The sequence below is a fragment of the Garra rufa genome, chromosome 17 (genome assembly GCF_049309525.1).
Source record: "Garra rufa chromosome 17, GarRuf1.0, whole genome shotgun sequence".
In the NCBI taxonomy this organism is placed as follows: domain Eukaryota; kingdom Metazoa; phylum Chordata; class Actinopteri; order Cypriniformes; family Cyprinidae; genus Garra; species Garra rufa.
The window spans coordinates 8118631-8142163 of record NC_133377.1 but is presented as its reverse complement, the minus strand read 5'-3'; the positions used below and the strand labels follow the sequence as shown (position 1 = coordinate 8142163).

General features: G+C 37.6%; 1 protein-coding gene across 1 annotated transcript in view; it reads left to right on the top strand.

Moving 5' to 3' along the window:
• lpcat1 (lysophosphatidylcholine acyltransferase 1) overlaps nt 1-23533 on the top strand; it is a 60791-nt gene that overhangs the window by 11440 nt on the left and 25818 nt on the right. Inside the window, exon 2 of the mRNA XM_073821980.1 lies at nt 19694-19833. Within this exon, the coding sequence (XP_073678081.1) occupies nt 19694-19833 (140 nt within the window). The remainder of the gene's footprint in view (nt 1-19693; nt 19834-23533) is intronic.

Here is a 23533-nt window from a genome sequence, read left to right as displayed (position 1 = left end):
GGGTTGGGAGCTGGGTCTAAACTACGCAAACTATGATGACTTTCACCTTGATAGTTTAACGCGGATGTATACCGAAGACTATAGAATATGGTCGCGCGTTTATGTCTCCTCCGCCAAAACACAGACGGGATCTCCTCGTCCTCCATTCATAAAAACCGAATCTACTATAGCGAAATGCCACGTAAATTCGTAGTTTTTTGGATTCATAAATCAAATATGGTCTGTCACTTAATTCAAATCGCGATATGGACTAGTGTCTGTGAAAACTGAAATGCAAAAAGACCGTTTTATACGGTGGCCGAGAGAGGCCAACGCGCTGCAAACAAGAAAACACATGCAAACAGAAAAAACGACAACAAATTAAGAAAACATCTTCATCAGTTTGACAACACAGGCGCTGTAAATCCTCGCAACGCAAACACAAATACGGAAACGCGCTGCAAATTCTCACAACACAACCAAACTCAGAAACGCGCTGCGAACACACGAACGGGCTGCAAATAGCACGGTCCACAACGGAAATGTTTCAGGGGGACCTCAAAAAGTGACGAACTCATCTGGGACCTGATTATTTTTTCAGTGGCTGTTGGTCAGAGCAGAGGTGTTATCGGTGAACTATCGCCTTTTAGTGATAGTATAGTATCACTTAAAGGTGATAGTGATATAAATAATCAGGTAATATAGTGATATAAATAATCAGGTCCCAGATGAGTTCGTCACTTTTTGAGGTCCCCCTGAAACATTTCCGTTGTGGACCGTGCTATATGCAGCGCGTTTGTTAGTTTGCAGCGCCCTCGTGTGTTCGCAGCGCGTTTCTGAGTTTGGTTGTGTTGTGAGAATTTGCAGCACGTTTCCGTATTTGTGTTTGCGTTGCGAGGATTTGCAGCGCCTGTGTTGTCAAACTGATGAAGATGTTTTCTTAAATTGTTGTCGTTTTTTTCTGTTTGCATGTGTTTTCTTGTTTGCAGCGCGTTGGCCTCTCTCGGCCACCGTAGTTTTAATATGAATCCGGTATGTTCCGTTTGCCTAGCTGTATGTATGAAATTCATACAATGAATGGTGGAGACGCGCTTTTACTACACGCATACTGAAACACACGTGACGCTCCCGGTAATTTTTGGCATTTGCATCTCACATGAACTGATAAACTCAATCTCCAAAACTGCTGTGAGTGTCACTTATACCGTTTCATTTGAGAAAACTCGCATCATGTCATACTGTATGACACAGAAACTTCACGGCAACCTGTCAAAATAAAAGTACGGTGTAACATGTTTAGTCATTATTTGGGTAGCACACATATTCTGAATGCCTTCAGCAGAATTCAAATTAGCCATTTTAATCTAGATTAATCTAGATTAATTCCAAGATTTAATCTAGATTAATCTAGATTAAAAAAATTAATCTATGCCCACCCCTAATATACATACATATATACATATATACATATACATATATACATATGACCATATAAATGTAGCCTTGGTAAGTACTACATTATGCTGATTATGAAATTTACATCATGTTCACTCTACACATACCCTAGCGTACGCATTAAGAAAAACAAACCATACTTAGGCTTTTAAGGGTAGTCTCTTTTGACTCAAACCAGAAAAAAAAACTCCCTGAACACTATGGAAAGCCATATGGACCACGAGGTCGTACTCTTGTGTGGGTTTCGTTGTGACTCTAAGTAGCTCTTAACCCCACTCAAAGAGACCAGCACCATCCGCCTGCTCTTTTACAGCACTGCTAAAAGCCTCAGCTGCAGGTTCAGCCGAAGAAGGGCTTCTTAACCTGCACATCCCCCTCATCCTCCCTCAGGCTGAAGCAGATGGAGACTAGGCATGAGGGGGAGGCGGGACCCCATAGGCTGGGATCAAGGCTGTGCCTCTCACTCCTGGGACATTATACAGTGTGCTGAGGAGGAGAAGGTCGCGACCAGGTTATAACTCTTGTTCTCCGCAAACAATTTTAGCTCCTCCTCCTTTGTTCAGAAAGCATGAGAGGTGTATTTTTTTTAAATCTCAGAGGGAATGAGTGCTTTTGTATGTAGTCTTTCATTCGATACATTTTGCACTATCGTTACCCCTCCTTCTAGCTCTCTCCCGCTCCCTCCCTGTCCCAAGAGAGCCATCGCCTCAGCCTCTAGATCAGTTTAATCTTTCTGTCAGGGCAGACCGCAGGTGTTGACAGCAGCTCTAGATAAATAAATAAACACTAAACAGGCCACACATCTCCACCCCCAGTTCATCTCCTTCTAATGGAGCCGTCGCGTGAGCCCATCCACATTTAATCACCGCTCTCAGTGAGACGCTCCACTCCAGCTCTGATCTCACGATGACAGCCTTAACCAGTGGTGTTATAGCTAACAGCCAGTACATTTAACAGGACAGGTGTCAATCCAGTCAAATGAGTAATTTCTGAATGATAAACTTGGAGGAATAACCATAGGCTCTACAAATGGAGCATTGGTTAAGGAATTCGTGTTATGACTCACAGTCGATTTTTCTTGAAATTGGAAGCACATACTCTCAGGCATATTAAAAATTCATTAACTATTCTTGGTTTTAATGTGAGCTCGTTCCGGGCTTCTGCTTTGTCGTTGGTTATTGTGACAAACTACCCGCAAATCTCCATTAGCCTTTTGCTGGGATCAACAAAGTTGAACTCTTATATTGTTGTAGCTGCAAGCTTAACAAAATGGGTTTTTACATATCCATTCCAGACTGCTATTTTAGCTCTCTAATTAATTATTTATTATGTGTTCTCTGATCTAGGGGTTGGTTGAAGCTTTGCACCAATGATCTGTAAGAAGGATGTAAGATCTTATTTATTTAGTATGTGCATTTTTGAAGTAAAGCAAACAACATGTTTACAACTTCTTTCCAGAATTAGAAAATGGATTTCCAGAATGTCTTGCTGGCTACACTCTAAAAAGTGCTGGGTTAAAAAATAACCCAACCATAACCCAGCTGCTGGATAACTATGGGACAGAACATGCGTTGGGTTGTTTTGACCCAAGTGCTGGGTTAAATCATTTGACCCAAAATGCTGGGTTGTTTATTTGACCCAACCAGTGGGTCAGATTAACTGTGTTGCTGGGTTAAACACTACCTAAATATTGGGTTATTTGTTGTCTAATTGCCTTGCTACCTTTATATTTACCAATAATAATGTATAAATCACAAAAGAATGTAAAATTATTATTGTTTTTCTGTAATACAGTTACACAACACAAAAAAATGCAACTGTAAATGTCAATTTAATGAGTTTTCATATTTCTTTTTAATACAGTTTTCAAATAGGTGCAGCTGTCACACATTTTGTCCAACCCTTACAGACACAAATAACGGTTTTAGTAGATCAGTTTCTTTTAAACACAAAACTGTAAACAAGGCACAATATATTTCTATTCTTTATGTCAACATTACAGCAGCAGAACACTCAAAAATGAATTATTACCACATTAGAATCATTCCAAACATCGTGCCATTAAAACTAAGCCAAACAAAGAGTCCACCAGACAATTCTTACAATTTAAAACATGTTACAAGTGGCCAAAAAAAAAAAAAAAACTGTTGCCCTCAAAAACTTCACACATGAAGACTTATGTCCATCAATATGATATACTGCAAGCTGGAGAAATTCCCAAGCAACAAGTCCGCTTCAATGGCATGGCCTGGAACAATGGCGAAGGTCTAGAAATGTTGTTGTCTCATCCCAAGGCTCAAATCCACCATGTTGGTCCCCACCTGTTAATTATACGGCATTTAGTCTTGCAACATAACTAACATTTTAAGTTAAGTGTATTTTATGAACATAAACACAGAGGCATAAAATAAATGCTCATTTTACTTCTCAACTTTTCATACAGTTGTGGCCAAAATTATTAGAACACTAGTATTTTCACCAGCTAAATAAGGTTTTAAGTCAGTGATTTCTATCTTTTGCTGTAGTGTGTCAGTAGGAAATATCGGTTTACATTTCCATTCATTTTGCCATTAATTGTGATAATCCAGTGACATTTTTGTTTGCACAACAGCCAGTGCTCCACACAGAGATCTGTTCTCATCATCATCCAGAAGAACTGTGACAGCGTCTCCAAGATGCTTCAAGAGACCTACCTGCAAAGCTACAGTACTGTTAAAAGTTTTAAGCACTTGTCTAAAAATGTCATAAACTGATGCTGTCAAAAATAATGTCATAAATAAATGTTCTTTATCAATTAACCTTGATTAACTAAATTAAATCAACATTTGGTTTGACCATCCTTTTGCGTTTAAAGCAGCTTTTGCCCTACACTAGGTGCACTTGCACATAGTTTTTCAGGTAGCGTTGCAGTTAGGTCTCTTGAAGCATCTTGGAGACATTGTCACAGTTCTTCTGGATTTAGTCTGTCTCAGTTTGATCTGTTTCTTCATGTCATTCCAGACAGACTGGATGATGATGAGATCAGATCTCTGTGTGGAGGATTGGCTGTTGTGCAAACAAAAACCTCACTGGATTATCACAATTAAAGGCAAAATGAATGTTTGGAAATGTAAACTGATATTTCCTACTGACACACTACAGCAAAAGATAACAAACACTGACTTAAAATAATTTTTTAGCTGGTGAAAATACTACTGTTATAATAATTTTGGCCACCACTTTATATATATTGTTCTATTTAGATATTCGTTTGTTTTATTTACATCTATTCACTGTTAGAAAAGAAGTGTTTTTATGTTATTTGTCCTGCGTTTGTTTTTGCTTTAAATTCTAGTTTTTATTGCAATCATTAAAATTGATAACTGAGCGTACGGCCAAGGGAAGCTTTTGTTATTTCATATCGTTCCCTTCTGGAGCTATTACAAGTGCGAAGCTGTTGCTTTTTGAGTTTCGATTGAGCCATTTTGCGTGCGGGCGATACATTTGCGGCTGACTGAGCCTAGGAGGCGTCCCTAGCTTTTATCAGTGAAGCACTGTTTGGTTGTCTATTTAACTGCGTGTGAAGACCGACGAGAGTAAAGACCTGCGACTTTTCCTGCGCGACTTATCCGAGCAACGACACCGACAACGCACTTAAGTACTCCTTTCGTTTATCTCACTCTTCTTTCTGTCCCCCTCTATCATGTGTTTCCAACTCATTCCGGTGGTCTCTACACACCGCACTAATATCACACGCACACGTCGACGCAATATTTCTAACCTGCGTCCTATCGACACCTCTTCCACTGAACCTTTCTCTTTCACGGTTGGACTCTGGAACTGTCAGTCAGCTGTCAACAAAGCTGACTTCATTTCAGCATTTTCTGTGCAATCTGGTCTGAGCATTCTAGGTTTGACTGAGACCTGGATTCGTCCAGAAGACTCTGCAACCCCAGCTGCTCTTTCTAATAACTTTTCCTTCTCTCACACCCCTCGTCACACTGGAAGGGGCGGGGGTACGGGACTTCTTATTTCTAACAACTGGAAATACTCAACCCGCAATTATAGTTAATTCGAATCTCATACAATCACTGTAACATCTCCTATAGAACTCCACATTGTGGTAATCTACCGCCCTCCTACTCAACTTGGCATCTTCTTAGAAGAGCTGGATGGGCTGCTGTCCTCTTTTCCAGAGGATGGCAGCCCACTTCTAGTCTTTGGGGACCTCAACATTCACCTTGACAAACCCTATGCTGCTGACTTCCATTCACTTCTAGCTTCATTTGATCTACAACGCGTTATCACTACATACACTCATAAGTCTGGCAACCAACTTGATCTCATTTACATGCGAAATTGTATTTCAGACAACATTGCGGTCAAACCCCTACACATCTCTGACCACTTCTTCATTACATTTGACCTACATCTTGCTACTTGTGCACCCCCAACCCCTCTACCTGTTACTTTTAGAAGAAACCTACGCTCTCTCTCACCCTCCCATCTTTCTTCTTTAGTATCCTCCTCCCTTCCCTCTCCTACTCACTTCTCATCCCTGGACACTAATGCAGCAACTGACACCTTATGCTCCACTCTTACCTCCTGTCTAGATGTTATATGCCCTCTCTCCTCCAGGCCAGCACGAGCTGCTCCGACAACCCCTTGGTTATCCGATGTTCTTCGTGAGCAACGCTCCAAACTTAGGGCAGCCGAGAGAAAATGGCACAAATCTAAGGATCCATCCGACCTCAGTATGTATCGGTCTATGCTCTCATCTTTCGCTACCCAAGTACATACAGCCAAATCTTCATACTTCCACAACAGGATCAACAATTCTCCAGACGCACGCAACCTTTTCAAAACATTTAATACACTGCTTTGTCCCCCTCCACCACCTCCCACAACTTCTATAACAGCTGATGACTTCGCCACATTTTTTACAGACAAAACTACATCGATCAATAATAAGTTCTCAGCTCCACACATACAGGAACTACAATTGACCACACTCACGGCTGGAACTCCTCTCTTCTCCTTCTGTCCTTACTCGGAGGCAGAAGTAACCAAACTTTTCCTCTCCAGTCATCCGATGACATGTCCTTTAGATCCTATCCCCTCACACCTTCTCCAAGCAATCTCTCCTACAATCCTACCGGCGCTCACACACATCATCAACACATCTCTTCTCACAGGCACTTTTCCCACTACATTTAAGCAGGCCCGGGTAACCCCACTGCTCAAAAAACCTACACTTAACTCTTCACTCATTGACAACTACAGACCTGTCTCTCTCCTTCCATTCATAGCAAAAACACTGGAACGGGCTGTTTTCAACCAGCTATCCTTATTCCTCTCACAGAACAATCTGCTGGACTCTAACCAATCAGGGTTCACTGAAGCCTTGCGGACGACATCAGTACTCATCTTGCTGGACCTATCTGCAGCTTTTGACACTGTGAATCACCAGATCCTCCTGTCCACCCTCTCAATGCTGGGCATCACAGGGACTTCACTTCGCTGGTTCAAATCCTACCTCTCTGGTAGGTCTTTCAGAGTGGCCTGGGGAGGGGAGGTATCCAAAACTCATCAACTGGTCACTGGGGTTCCTCAGGGATCAGTTCTTGGACCTCTCCTCTTCTCCATATACACTACATCTCTGGGCCCCATCATACAGGCACATGGCTTCTCCTACCATTGCTATGCTGATGACACACAACTCTATCTTTCATTCAAACCAGACGATCCATCGGTAGCTGCACGGATCTCAGGTTGCCTGGCGGATATCTCTGCATGGATGAAGGAACACCATCTACAGCTCAATCTAGCAAAGACGGAACTTCTTATCTTTCCTGCCACTCCATCTCTACAGCATGACTTCTCCATCCAGTTAGGTTCATCAACAATTACCCTGTCGACTTCAGCCAGAAATCTGGGTGTAATCTTTGACGACCAACTGACTTTTAAAGACCACATAGCTAAAACTGCTCGATCTTGCAGGTTTGCATTGCACAACATCAGAAAGATCAGGCCCTTCCTAACAGAGCATGCTACACAACTCCTCGTCCAGGCCCTGGTCATCTCCAGGCTGGACTATTGCAATGCTCTTTTAGCTGGTCTTCCAGCATGTACATTCAAGCCTCTACAAATGATTCAGAATGCAGCAGCACGACTGGTCTTCAATGAGCCCAAAAAGGCCCATGTCACACCTCTCTTCATATCACTGCACTGGCTACCGGTTGCAGCACGCATCAAATTCAAGACACTGATGCTGGCATATAGGACAGCCACCGGATCATCACCTGCCTATCTCCATTCACTACTACACATCTACACTCCTTCCAGAAGACTGAGATCCTCTAGTGAAAGACGCCTCATTGTACCACCACAGAGAGGTATTAAATCACTGTCCAGAACATTCTCGTTCAATGTCCCTGCCTGGTGGAATGATCTTCCCACCCCTATCCGGAATGCAGACTCCTTAACAGCTTTCAAACGACTGCTGAAAACCCATCTTTTTCGACACTGTGTGATTCAATTAAAAAAAAAATAAAAAAAAAATTCTCCTCTCTTCTTGATCCTCCCTTCTAGCCTGTTTTTCCTCTCTTTCTTGATCTTCTCCTTCTAGCCTGCACTCTTTTAACAACGCCTGATATATGGTATTTTTGAGCACTTCCTATGTTGATCTGCCTCCTTAGGATGAATCACTTGTTGTATTCCCAATTGTAAGTCGCTTTGGATAAAAGCGTCGGCTAAATGAATAAATGTAAATGTAATGTAAATGATATATACACCCTTATTAGAGCAGAAAACGTAAAACAAAACTTACAGGTTGTACATCAATGAATGGTCTCCGGTAGGGCTGTGCAATAAATCGCAATCGCAAAAAAATCGCGATTTAAGCACATGCGATTTCTAAACCGCACACGGCTGCGATTTTATCTATCCCCCCAACGGCACCCCCCGCCCCCCTTGAACGTCAAGTTCATTTTATTTTCGATATAGCGCCACATCACAATAGAAGTCATTTAAGGTTATCTTTCCTATAGAACAGGTCTATACATAGTTATTTTATTAAACATCCTAAATTGCCTTATGTTATTTATCTTATTTACACTAAGGAATGTCATTTCTGTCTCTTCATGGTCGCGTGATTACAATGTCTCCTCCAAGAAAACACGGACTGGATCGCGGACTCCATTCATAAAAACCCAATCTACTATAGCGCGGAATGCCACGTAATACGTCAATTTTTGGATTAATAAATCAAAAGTTGGTCTGTCACTTAATTCAAATTGCGATATGTACTAGTGTCTGTGAAAACTGAAATGCAAAAAGACCGTTTTAATATGAATCCTGCATGTTCCGTTTGCTTCTGTATGTATGAATGGTGGAGACGCGTTTTATTTCTTTACTACATGCAGACTGAAGCACACGTGACGCTCCCGCTAATTTTTGGCATTTGCATCTCACATGAACAGATAAACTCAATCGCAAAAGCTGCTGTGAGTTTCACTTTTACCGTTTCATTTGAGAAAACTAGCATCATATCATACTGTACACACAGAAACTTCACTGCAACCTGTCAAAATAAAAGTACGGTTTAACATGTAACAGAACAATATTAGTCCTGTATTACTTTTGTACAGTATAATGTAGGCGTTTATATATTCCTATTTAAATAATTTACATAAAACAATATGTGGGTGAATGACGGATAAGGATTTAAAATGTGAAAAAAAATAAAACTGGCAAAAAATTTAAATGTTAGGACTTTCTATACTTATTACAGTGTTGTGTATGTAATGCAATGATATTTACACATTTCAAGAATGTAATTAACCATTTTTTTTGATGAATCAGATCTTTTTCCTCATGAAAATGTCATTCCTGGGTAACGTAATGAATTTTTAAATTAATTACATTTCTACCATTGTTGGCATATACAAATGTACTGATCTCCATATTTGGAGCTCAACAAACAATTAGTGCTCAGAAAAACTACATTTTAATCACAATTAATATAATCAATTTGGGATTTCATATAGGCACAGGCTCATTTTTGGCTGCTGCTAATTCAAAATTCAGAACCAAATAAAAAAAAAAACTGGAAAATGTTTAAAAATGTTTTCTAATAAAGTAAATAAGACTTGTTTTATCATTAACTCAACAAAAAACTGAATTGTGTAATCTAACACACAAATATGGGTTAAATGAATTGCCTGTGTCATTGTTAGCCGGAATGACATACTGTTAGACGGAATGACATTCTGCAATATTTTTCAGGATTACCATAAAAACCATCATCAGTATAATTTTTCTTTCCAACACTCAAACTTGAAACAAAGTAAGATACACTTGACAGTTGCAAAACTCACAGTTTTTAATGATTTAAAAAAAGTACAACAGGCTTTTTGGGAACTGGTCTTGATTTGTAGTAGCTACACACAATAATAATAATAATAATGAGTATTAGATGCAGGTTGTAATCACACCAATTTCATTACAATCGTATTTTCTAAATATTACAGTAAATCTGTAAAATTATAATGCTTCATAAACAATGGCCAAGGGTATAGTGTATAATGTGTAATAACACATTACACCGCTAAAACATTTAGGCTTATTGCAAATGAGTGTGAACCTATTTCGATTAAAGGAACACTCCACTTTTTTTGGAAATAGGCTCATTCTCCAACTCCCCCCGAGTTAATAAGTTGATTTTTACCGTTTTGAAATCCATTCAGCCGTTCTCCTGTTCTGGCGATATCACTTTTAGCATAGCTTAGCATAGATCATTGAATCCTATTAGACCAATAGCATCGCGTTCAAAAATGACCAACGAGTTTCCATATTTGTTGTATTTAAAACTTGACTCTTCTGTAGTACTAAGACCGGTGGAAATGCAAAGCTTCAATTTTCTAGGCTGATAAGATTAGGAACTACACTTCCATTCCGGCGTAATAGTCAAGGAAGTTTGCTGCCGTAATAAGGCCGAAGCAGGCGGAGTATTATCAGAAATGAGTTCCCAGCTAGTTTAGCATTTGCACATGTGCTGCGTGGTATTACTGCTCCTGCTACAGCCTTATTACGGCAGCAAACTTCCTTGACTATTACACCGGAATGGGAGTGTAGTTCCTAATCTTATCAGCCTAGAAAATTGAAGCTTTGCATTTCCACCGGTCTTAGTACACGATATAACTACAGAAGAGTCAAGTTTTAAATAGGACAAATATCGAAACTCGTTGGTCATTTTTGAACGCAATGCTATTGGTCTAATAGGATTCAATGATCTATGCTAAGCTATGCTAAAAGTGATATCGCCAGAACAGGAGAACGGCTGAATGGATTTCAAAACGGTAAAACTCAACTTATTAACTCGGGGGAGTTGGAGAATGAGCCTATTTCCAAAAAAAGTGGAGTGTTCCTTTAATATTTCAAGTTTGCTTGTTACTGACACATTATTGTTCCACTGAATCATCACCATAATACCTTGCTCTCTTTTTTCCAAGATACTCAGCCCTAGCTTCTGCATCTGTGTTTATTCTGGCTCTGAACCGTCTCTGCCTCTCTTTATTAGACAGAGGCATCTGGAAGAACAGAATTGACCTTAAAACACCAGAAGCTATACAAAAGTTTTAAAATGGGTAACACTTTATAATAACGGCACGCTATTAATCATTAGTTAAACATTAGTAAACAGTTAATTCATCATTTATAAAGCATTAAAAGACATTAATAAGCAGTTTATAAATACAGCTATAAATGCTTTATTCTTGATTTAAAAGCATATCTATAATGTGTTTAATAATTGTATTTCCATACTTTAATTTCATACTTGTAGGTAGGCTTATAAATCAAGCATTAAGAATTTATAGGTGCATTTTAAATCGTAAATTTATTAATGAATTAACTGTTTAATGATGCTTAAATAATGATTAATAACGTGTAGTTATTATAAAGTATTACCAAATGTGGATATATTAATAATAATGATTACATTATTCATGATTTGACCATTAACATTACAAAAGTTCAATTCAATGATAATTAAATGTGAATCATATGAAATCAAGATGAATGACAGCAAAAATACGGCAAAAAACATACAATGGGGCAGCCGTGGCCTAATGGTTAGAGATTCGGACTTGTAACCCAAAGGTTGCAGGTTCGAGTCTCAGGTCCGGCAGGGATTGTAGGTGGGGGGAGTGAATGTACAGCACTCTCTCCACCCTCAATACCACGACTGAGGTGAGTCCCTTGAGCAAGGCACCGATCCCCCAACTGCTCCCCGGGCGCCGCAGCAATGGCTGCCCACTGCTCCGGGTGTGTGTTCACGGTGTGTGTGTGTTCACTACTGTGTGTGTGCGCACTTGGATGGGTTAAATGCAGAGCACAAATTCCTTGTATGGGTCACCATACTTGGCCTCACTCACCCCCCTTTCCTTTCCTTTCCCTTTCCATTATGTAAATAATGTTAATGTTAATAATATAACTATAATAACTATACCTAAAAGTTTACAAATGTTAATTAAAAACTAGATTGTTATGCCTATGTCATTCTGGATAACGGATGACATGTCCTGGCTAACAGAGTTTTTTTGTTATCCAAGAATGACATGTTGTTATCCAGGAATGACAAAACGAATATTTTTCTTTATAATCAGGCACTAATTTAACCACCTATGGAAAACTACAACTTAGCCATCATCGCTTTAAGGTAATCTTTTAGATCAAATAGATAGTTTTTTCATATAAAAACATTATAAATAGTTTGTCAGTGTTATCCAAAAGGACACATGATATTGCTACAAAGTGCATCAGTGACCGAAAAGGTCAAAATATCATCATTTTAAGAGACGCTTACTCACCTTTGCACTTGTTCTGGTGCTCCTTCAGGGTCTTCTTTTTGATACAATATTATGTCACATGACATACCACAATGCATTATGGTCTAAAATGGTCATTGGTGTCTGTTATCCAGAAATGACATTACAGAAATCACAATTTGGGGACAAAAGTCTTTCTGTCATTAAAATTTAATTAAACTTAGTATTATAACCATATTTGCAGGTATTGTTTAAAACATCAATACAATTATGCCCAAGTAGATTTTAAATATTTTTATTTTTATTATTTACATTTTTACTGTATTTTTGTACTCAGATTTTAAGCCGGGACAGTTACCCGGAATGACGTTTTGGGACTTTTGAGCTCAATAGTTCCTTAAAGATTAATTATTTATAATGAATTCTCACAAGAGTAATTAAAGAGGGGAAAGTTGAGTCATTTAATGAAATGCATTTAAAAATGTATACATTTTTAATATTATGAATATGCTTTGGACACCAGAATTGACATGCCACGTCATTGACCCATATATGATAAAAAAAAATATTACAACAAGATTAACCACTTAATTATTATTTAAACGTTTTAAACTGAATATAATTTTTCTTCCACGCATTGATTTTAACAGTACATTTCTGTTTGTTTGACAAATTAAAAGGGTTTATTTTTCATTTGATTAAAAATAAATGTTTATGCTTTTTCATTATCAGAAAAATTAAAACACATAAGAATTTCTAAAAAAAAAAAAAAAAGCAAAAGATTTTAGAACCCTCAAAATGTTAAAATAGAGAGTTTTGGACTTATTTTTCCACTGAAATGAATGTATTCGTTATTGCACAAAGTAGGCTAAAGTACCGGGGAAAAAAAGTAAAATGGCTTATTTATTTTATGTTGTCTGTTTTAAAGACAATTTTACAGTTTTGTTATTTCATGGTGAAATGTTTTGTTATGCACTTCTTGTGCACTGAATACATTTAGAATGTATGTATATAGCTTGTTTGAAAAAGCAAAAAAAAAAAAAAAAAAAAACGCAAATAAAATCGCAATCGCAATATTCGTTAAAAAAATCGCAATATGATTATTTTGTCCATATTGCACAGCCCTAGTCTCCGGGATTCCGTGGTTGTGGGTCTGAAGACCTTTTATCCAGAGTGGGCAGGACTTTGAAAGCACTTTCCCCTTTAGTATCTTAACCATAGGAATAATATGCAAACTGTGAAACATATTTTATAATCAAAACAACAAACTGAAACACTTTCATGTGAAGATTTCTTCATTCCTTTAAATAATGAAAATTAATTCCCACCCTCATTCAACTACTGCAAGTTAAGTTTAGGTATGGGGTCAGATTCAGGGATGTAGAATATGCTCATGCAGAATAAGGCATCAGTATGTGCTTCATAAGTACTAATTAACAGCCAATATACAAGCTAATAAGCAACTAGTTAAGTGTTACTGTACCATTGTATTTACCAGTTGATATGTGTCAAATACAGTTGCATATTGTTTTTATAGATTGACATATTATAAGAAAAAGCTTACCTTAAGTCATGTCACCCAGCTCTGAATGCACCTCACTGAGCACTGGCAAGAATTAGGTCTGCAACTGTAGCCCAGTCTTCAAAAACATTACAAAGCCATACAGTATGCAGACAGTAAAGGAACTTACCCCTGTATTTCTGACCTACTCTTTCCATAAGGCATTAAAATAAAGGCCATATGTATACTGTAAGTTATACAAATAACACTACACACACACACACACACACACACACACACACACACACTTTATATAACAATAAAGCAATTGTTGAGGCAAAAAAAGTACATCGCTAGGCTGCTTAAGTTACAACGTTCGTCATTCACGGAATAAAATGCTAACCCCGCACAGCGACATATCAAATATTGCATTAAACAGTGAAATCAGTGTGCTCTAAAACACAACTTATTAAAAATAAAGGTAAATAATGATATAATCATATTATTAACTTACCTTATAAGCCTGCATGCTGCGAGGTGCGTGACCACCTGGCGAGGAGATGAATGAAGAATCCAGAATGTTCGATGAAGAGAAAAAAATAAACAAACCGGTTGGGTCAAAATAACCCAACCCAGGTTTTCATAGTGAAAGAACCCCTTATAGTCCATTTGACCCAGCATGATCAACCCAACTGTGTGTTTACAGTGCCTCAAACAACCCAGAATTTTGACCCAGCACAATTAACCCAGCAATGTGTTTACAAAAATAACCCAGCACTTTTTAGAGTGTAAAAAATAGTTTAAAGGGGTCATTGGATGCCCATTTTCCACAAGTTCACACGATTCTTTAGCGTCTTAATGGAAAGTCTCTAATATACTTTGGTTAAAAATTCTCAATAGTAGTGTAAAAAAAAAACCACCCTTTTACCTTGTCAAAATCAGCTCTGCAAAAGATCAACTAATTTTATTGCATGGTCCTTTAAATGCAAATGAGCTCTGCTCGCTCCGCCCCTCTCTGCTGTGGGATTATGAGCCGTAATGTTTACTTTTGCTGCATTAAGCCGCGTTTAGCGCATTTAGCGGCAAAACTTGCCAACATGCACATAATTAAGAAAGGCCATTTGCAATGATGCATAAAAAAACCCTTTTACTCACTTCTGCTGTGGGTGAAGCTGCATCAGGAACGATTCACACGAACATAATCGCATATGTAGATCGGGATCGGCACTTTCCTTTCAAAAACGAAAGTAACGTTATCCTCTGCATCTTCAGCAGCTCAGATGTCGAGAGTAAATGACGACTGCTATGTTCATTATTACATCAAACAACAGAACACCACATTTTTGTCTTCCCCTGCACCTGAGTCACACAATGGTGATCAGAGTCGGACTGTTTGAGCTCGGTGAGGGCGAGACTAAGGTAAGGCGCTCATGTCAATCTATTATTGTGGGAGCGGCCTCTGTCTGTGTGCCGTCACACCAACAAGAAGCTGAGAATTACCTAATTTTAAAAAGGGGATATTACTTTTAAAGATAAAAAAAACACTGAATGGATTTTTATCATTGTAGGGTTGTTGTGTACACAAACTGCCAACACACATTAATGTTCAAACAACATGTAAAAGTTAGTTTTGCATCCGATGACCCCTTTAAAGGAACACTCCACTTTTTTTGGAAATAGGCTCATTCTCCAACTCCCCCCGAGTTAATAAATTGAGTTTTACCGTTTTGAAATCCATTCGGTCATTCTCCTGTCCTGTCCTGGCGATATCATTTTTAGCATAGCTTAGCATAAATCATTGAATCCTATTAGACCAGTAGCATCGCGCTCAAAAATGACCAACAAGTTTCGATATTTGTCCTATTTAAAACTTAGACGTACTCTACTACCGTGTTTCATTGAATTCCCACGAAAAAAAAGCAATTCCGACTAATGAATCAATGGCTGGCTGCTCTGAACATAGATCTCAAAACACCGTTAGAAATGATCAAGAAATGGCGTGTTTGCTCCGAGCATTTTGAACCAGATGACTATTTGGATAGTTTTACCGGTACTACAGCACGGCGTCTAAAGGACACGGCCATCCCAACAATCTTCAGAGTACAGACAGGACAACGAGGAGCATCACCCATGGCTGTAAGTGTAACATGACTAATTGCTATTGTTGTTGGCTAACGTTACCTGTGAAAGGCAACCCCTGACGACTAGGTTTGGGCGAACAGTTGGCTTACAGTATTTGCTATGACCAAATTCCACGTGTGATTGCAAAAGAAAGTTATTGCGAACAGTCGGTGGTGTTTTAAAGTGAGTTTTGAGTAAAAGTGTACATCACGAATAAGCCTGAAAATGCAAACTGACAGTATGCATTCAAAATCTTTATATATTGTAGTGGTTGCAGGAATAACTTACTCTTGCAACCGCTGACCATTAGGTCCACTCGGCGTGTGACGTTTTTCCAGTTTATTTTGTCAAACCGGAAAAAAAATCTACTACTGCAAGATGCAGCATTGCAAGTCCTCGGATGTTGCGACACATGCCACTTCCTCATCAGGTAGATCGACCCTTGCTATCGATGGCAATACCAGAATGGCAATACCAAAGTCACGTTGGATATGTTGACGGAAGTAAGCATTTCCACATGTGCTGTGTGATATTACTGCGCCTGCTTCAGCCATATTACGGCAGCAAACTTCCTTGACTATTATGCCGGAATGGGAGTGTAGTTCCTAATCCTATCGGCCTAGAAAACCGCAGCTTTACATTTCCGCTGGTCTTAGTACACAATATAACTACATAAGAGTCAAGTTTTAAATAGGACAAATATCGAAACTTGTTGGTCATTTTTGAACGTGGTGCTACTGGTCTAATAGGATTCAATGATCTATGCTAAGCTATGCTAAAAGTAATATCGCCAGAACAGGAGAACATCTGAATGGATTTCAAAACGGTAAAACTCAACTTATTAACTCAGGGGGAGTTGGAGAATGAGCCTATTTCCAAAAAAAGTGGAGTGTTCCTTTAAAGTATCAGTTTGAAACTGTTTTTTTTTTTTTTTTTTTACGATTTAAATGGGAGTAAAACCTGTACTCTAAAGGTTTCATTGACTTTTTAACCCACAGATCCACTGGGGAAAAAAAATATATTTTTTTTTATATTATTTTATTATTATTCTTTTTATAATTTGTTTTATTGTATATTATTTTTTGTTTAGTACTGATCTTAATAAATGTAGTAATGACCTTTATAAAAATGAACCTGTTCAAAAGTTTACATACACTTGATTCTTAATACTGTGTTGTTACCAGAGTGATCCACAGCTGGTGTTTTTTTTTTTTTTTTTTTTTTTTTGTGATAGTTTTTGACTGAGGACAACTGAGGGACTCATATGCAACTATTACAGAAAGCTCAAATGCTCATTGATGCCTCAGAAGCAAACATGATGTATTAAGAGCTGGGGGTGAAAACTTTAGAAATTGAAGCTCAGGGTAAATTGAACTTATTTTTATTTCTTCTGGGAAACATGTAGATATCCTCTGTAGCTTTTGTACTAAATACTAAATTGCAGTACTAAATAAAGGCAAAATAAGAAAAATGGATACATCTTCATTCTGTTCAAAAGTTTACACCCCTGGCTCTTAATGCATCGTTTTTCCTTCTGGAGCATCAGTAAGCATTTGAACCTTCTGTAATAGTTTCATATGAGTCCCTCAGTTGTCCTCAGTGTAAAAAAATGGATCTCAAAATCATACAGTCGTTGTTGAAAAGAGTTCAAATACACAAAAATGCTGAAAAACCAAAGAATGTGTTGGACCTGAAGAAAAAAAAGACAGCTGTGGATCATGCAGGTATCAACACAGTATTAAGAATTAAGTGTAAAGTGTCATTGTTATGAATTCAACGATTATTTTCTCTTGTGGACTATATGTAAACGTCTCTTATGTGAAATATCTTGTTCAGGTCAGTACTAAATAAAAAAAAAAATAACATGCATTTTGTACGATCCCTTTTATTTTGGTAAAATAACTAACATTTTGCAGATTTACAAATAATTGCAAAGAAGTAGCAAGTAAGAAATTGAACATTTACATTATTGAACACATTAAATGTTCTTTTGAAGCATTTTCTTGTAAAAAAAAAAATACTCCAATCTTTGTTTTATTTGTACACTTTGAAGAATCATTATTTAACCATAAGTTAACACAATTTCAGTTCACATACTAGCAGTTAACTTTTTGCCAGTTTTTTTATTGCATGTTTTTACAATGTACTTATGCTCGAGGCAAATGAACTTTAAGCTGAAGTCACATTTCTATAAGGGTTATGACTTTTACAAGCAGGGCACAACTGTTAAACAATGTTAAAGCTTCAATAACATCTCCTTGATTTGGTCAAAGGAAAAATGATATAAATAGAAAAGAATTAGATGTTACTTTTTTTTTAACATAATGACTAATACAGTCTCTGGGATCTCAAATATTGCATGAAGTGTGATCTGAAGTCTCTAGATGTAAACCATTGATGGAAACGTGATATCTGTGGTCAAGAAGTCATCAGAGATATGCTGATGCAAGCCTGATCTTTCCCCTTCGATGATTTATCGCATCAGTAACCAGTGTACAATTGAGAAATGTCTGGCATACTGGAGTTGCAAGTGATTAGATGAAGAAATTGTGGAAATTTGGAATGGGGTTTTGATTAATCATATGTTTTGCAGGAGAAAACTGATACAGTGTAATGCTTTCATGTAAAGTCCTTGAGCTTGAGACCCCTTTCTTCTGCTTTCAAAAACCCACTCTCATGGGAGAAAATAAGGCATCTAACATCAGTTGACTTTTTTTTTCTCTTTTTTCATTTCCTGTTCCCTCTTATGTGATCTTGTTTTTCCTGAGTTGCCTATAGAAGCATGACATGTGATGTCCTTGTGCTCTGAGCTAGTGGCTCTCTTAGTTAATTCACGAATAGTTCACCATATGTATCTAATTCTGGCACTGCTAAAGCATAATTGAATTTTCTGTGATTTTGTAGAAAGCAAAGGCCTTATTTATAAAGTGTGGAATCATTCTAAATGTAAACTGCCAAAATATTTTAATCTGCTGTTTATGAAATGTCTGCACACACACACACACACACACACACACACACACACACACACACACACACACACACACACACACACACACACACACACACACACACACACAAATGTATATATAAAATAAGTTCTGTACTCTGTTTTTCTTTCCCTTTTCTTTGAATTTAAAGCTTAGTTTGAAAAAAGCATGTCTTATCAATAGAATTCATAAAACCTTACCAGTTTAATAATTTATAATTGATTTAACAATGATAAGGGCCTATGAAATCATTCTTGTGATCATTATACATTCTCACTCACCACATTATTTCGAATCACAAAGTCATCAGAATTTATTTGGCAAGTCAATCAAATCTGTTCATACATGCATTTTATAAATAAAGCCCCAGGGCTCTCCATTCTTTATAGTCAGCTTTGAAATAAACTTTAGATCATTAACTAAAGAGAATTCAATTCTTCAAAGTCATAAAACTGAAATCTTAATCGTTTTCTTCTCAGGCGTTTCAAACGCTAAGCCTTTAATGTAGCAGTTTGACCGTCTTTATTTTAAATCTCAGTGTTTGGATCTATTGGCCTGTCTAGAAGTTCACTATGACTGAGTAATCTAAATGTTAATGTTCCTCAGGCCTGTCTCTTTCTGTCATTGACTATTGCACGGAATAGCAAAATGTAATGTGGTCTCGCTGAATACTTTTGTTTCCCTTCTATCTCTTTCTGTAAATGATTCTCATACCTCACATGCTTTCTGTGTTCTCTTGCCCCATGGCGCTGCTATACTGGCAAATTCTGGATTAACGTAAAAATGTTTGGGATTTTAACCTCTGGTTACCTCTAACAGACTCTTTTTCTCTCTCATAGATAGCTGTGATGACCGTGACACTGTTCCCTGTTCGTCTGCTCTTTGCTGCGTTCATGATGTTGCTGGCCTGGCCCTTTGCATTCGTGGCTACTGTAGGCCGATCTGAGGATGCAGTTGAACCTCTGTCCTGGTGGAGGTGGTAAGTAACACAGCAGAAAAGTTAATCAGATGTGAGAGTTTGGGAACATTATGCTGCATCTGCACTTCTGCCCTCTGCATGATAAGGCACTAAAACAATCTTAAAAGGATAGTTCAGCCAAAATGAAAATTCTGTCATTAATTACTCACTCTCATGTTGTTCTAAACCTGTAAGACCTTCACTTGTCTTCAGAACACAAATTAAGGTATTTTTGATGAAATCCAAGAGCTTTCTGACCCTGCATAGACATCAACACAACTGACACATTCAAGGCTCAGGTTTGGTGCTGATGTTTAGAGGGTTTTTTTTTTTAGCTAAATCGAGTTATGGACATTTCCTGAGGTAATATTTTTGTGACATTGTTTACAAAGATGTTTCATTGACGTCTTTCTGTGGTTGAAACACTGAGCAATTACATTAAGTTCTACTGTTTCTTTCAGTTAAATATTTATTTTTTTCAATTTTGGGATAAAACTGACATAATTTGAAAGCTGAGACTTTCATATTAAAAGATTGATTGTGGAATTTAAAGAAGTTGACTTCCAAAATAAAAATTTCCTAATCACTTACTTACCCCCATGTCATCCAAGATGTTCATGTCCTTCTTTCCTCAGTCGAGAGAAATCAAGGTTTTTGAGGAAAAATTTCCAGGATTGTTCTCCATATAATGGACTTCAATGGGGATCAATGGGTTAAAGGTCCAAATTGCAGTTTCAATGCAGCTTCAAAGGGCTCTACACAATCCCAGCGAAAGGGACTTATCTAGTTAAACATTCAGTCATTTTCTAAAAAAAAGTAAAATTATGTACTTTTTAACCACAAATGCTCATCTTGCACTAGCTCAACTTCACGCATTAGTCAAATGCCCTTTACAAACAAGGTAAAACAATGATATTGAAGGAGAAAATGAGAGTTTTCCTACCCTACCTTTTTGAACTGAAGTAAACAGACGAAGAACTGCCCACGCATGACGTTTCCAATGTGTGTGTAATGTGTAATTTGTTGTTAAAAAGTATAGAATCATATTATTTATTCTTTGTCTTTGTCCTATAAGGACATTTGCGCATCTCAAAATCATGGCTGCCATTCCTCAATTAGACAATGTTAATAGAGATTGATCGGAACAAAACTCAGTGGGCCTGTTTGACTAAAAGCCCTAAAGGTCTGTGAGAAATTTAAAAGAAATCAGCCGAAATTACTGATCGTTTCCCTGGATAAGATTCCTTGGCTGGGATCGTGTAGAGCCTTTGAAGCTGCATTGAAACTGCAGTTTGGACCTTCAACCCGTTAATCCCCACTGAAGTCCACTATATGGAGAAAAATCCTGGAATGTTTTTCTCAAAAACCTTAATTTCTTTGCGACTGAAGACAAAGACATGAACATCTTTGATCACATTGGGGTGAGTAAATTGTCAGGAAATGTTTATTCTGGAAGTGAACCTCAAAATAAAGATTGATGAAATATTGTCAACCCAAGCCGTATTTTACAGAATGTTGAGTTGTTAGCTTGGCAAAATGCTAAAGTCAAACTCTTGCCCTGTGTCCAAATGTGCCTACTTCCCTATAGGAGAAACGTGCTGACATCAAATTCTTTGGATCAATTGAGTGATCGAGTCTTCTTTCTTCATGTGGTGTGTGTTATGTGACACGTGCAAGATGAGCATTACTACACTTGCTGATCACATAAAATGTGTTAATTCAGTCTCTTGGTTAGAAGTTAGTTTACTAGACTCTGGAACAAAGCCGTAGACTAAATATTCTCAGATACTGGAGAGCTCGCTCTTCCTCGCTATTTTACCCCTGCTAAAAATAAGAGCACTGTATTGTCTCTGTGACGTATGTGTGGCACACCTACACACACAGACTGTCACATCACACTTCTCCATTCCAGTATCACCTGATCGCTTCCAGCAGGGCTTTTCATATTCCCTCACTGTTTGTGTGTTTGTCTGCCTGTGTGTGTCTTTCTGTATCCTATTGTGCACAAGTTTGTTCTTGTGAGGGTGGAGAGGAAAGGTTTTTGTCTTTATCCACAGTGTAAGTTTGAACAGACATGCTCAGTTACCAACACAGGAGTCACCAAACTACTTTTTTTTTTTTTCGCTACTGTGTGATTGAGAAAGTGTTCCAGTGAGTGATCATGAGCCAGCAGTGTTTAAAAACATATTTTCTAGCGCAGTTAATATTTAGCATGAAGTCTATGTGTAAAGCTAAGTTTTAACTAGTCTAGTGCTTAATTTTGAGCTTTCTCTAAAGACTTCCTCAGTGACATTTTAACAATTGCCTAGTCTCTGGATACAAATGCCATAGACGTCATATACTCAAATAGACTTCATAGAGATTGTTAAAGTGTGTGTGTGTGTGTGTGTGTGTGTGTGTGTGTGTGTGTGTGTGTGTGTGTGTGTGTGTGTGTGTGTTTTTTTAATAATCACAATGTTATATGCACTGCTTTAGTTTTTGTCACTGCTTTAGTTTTTTTAGCTTAGGGGTTCAAGTGCATAGAGCTGAATCTCTATTGTTATTGTTAGAATGGCCAAGGATCAGCAATCTCCGTGTAAAACTGATCGTGCAGACCAAACCCTATGTCGCAGAGACTTTAAACTTGGAGGGATGGTAGTACTCATTCCCTCTACAACGTCATCAAAGCTTGCCCCAATTGGCCTGATGGGGGCACTACAGCGATCAAAGGTACAAAATCACTCATAGCTCCTAAATCATTGGCTCATGACGGACAAAACGTGTGCCTGGGATTCGCTCTCTGATTTTCTAGTATTTTGAGTCTTTCGAAAAAAACAACTTTAGCGAACTAGTCCTAGGTTTTTCACCCGATTGAAACCAAATCAGTGCAGAAAGATTCTCTGGTGCGTAAATATCGATAATTATTTAAAAAGTTAGGCCACTTTTACAAAAACGACTATAACGTTTGAATGGAATGAGATATTTTCACCAAACTCAAAATACTTAAATAAGAACTCAATTTGAGGTCACATGAACAAAATTGTGGAGCTAGGTTACTTGATGGAGCTATAAGAAGGGAAACACAAAACATAAACATAAAAATGGCTATAACTACACTGATCAAAGTGTTTGTCTGATCAAAAGGAAAATCGGAATGTGGTAATATCGCATTTTTCACATAGCAAAAATTGTTTATATATTGACGCATACACTAGATCTTCACATCCCTTTATTCTGAACAACTTTGCCTCTAGGACCACTGCTGTCAATCAGTTTTTTATTATATTTTAAATTATATATATATATATATATATATATTAAAAAAAAAAAAACTACTTTTGCAAATTCCTCCTCTCTGACCATAGGTGGCGCTATGACAGTCATAAACATTTAAAATAATCATATTTCTTTGGTATTTTCTATCATATTTCTTTGGTGAATTGATAAAAATATTTTTAAACTGTGATTTAGGTGGTTACAGGCTTGCTAAATAATATGTAATGTCTTTTTCCATATGTGCTTAAATGGCTTAAAGGATTAGTTCATTTTCAGAACAAAAATTTACAGATGATTTACTCACCACCTTGTCATCCAAGATGTTCATGCCTGTCTTTCTTCAGTCGTAAAGAAATAGTTTTTTGAAGAAAGCATTTTAGGATTTTTCAACATATAGTGGACTTCTATGGTGCCCTGAGTTTGAACTTACAAAATTCAGTTTAAATTCAGCTTCAAACGATCCCAA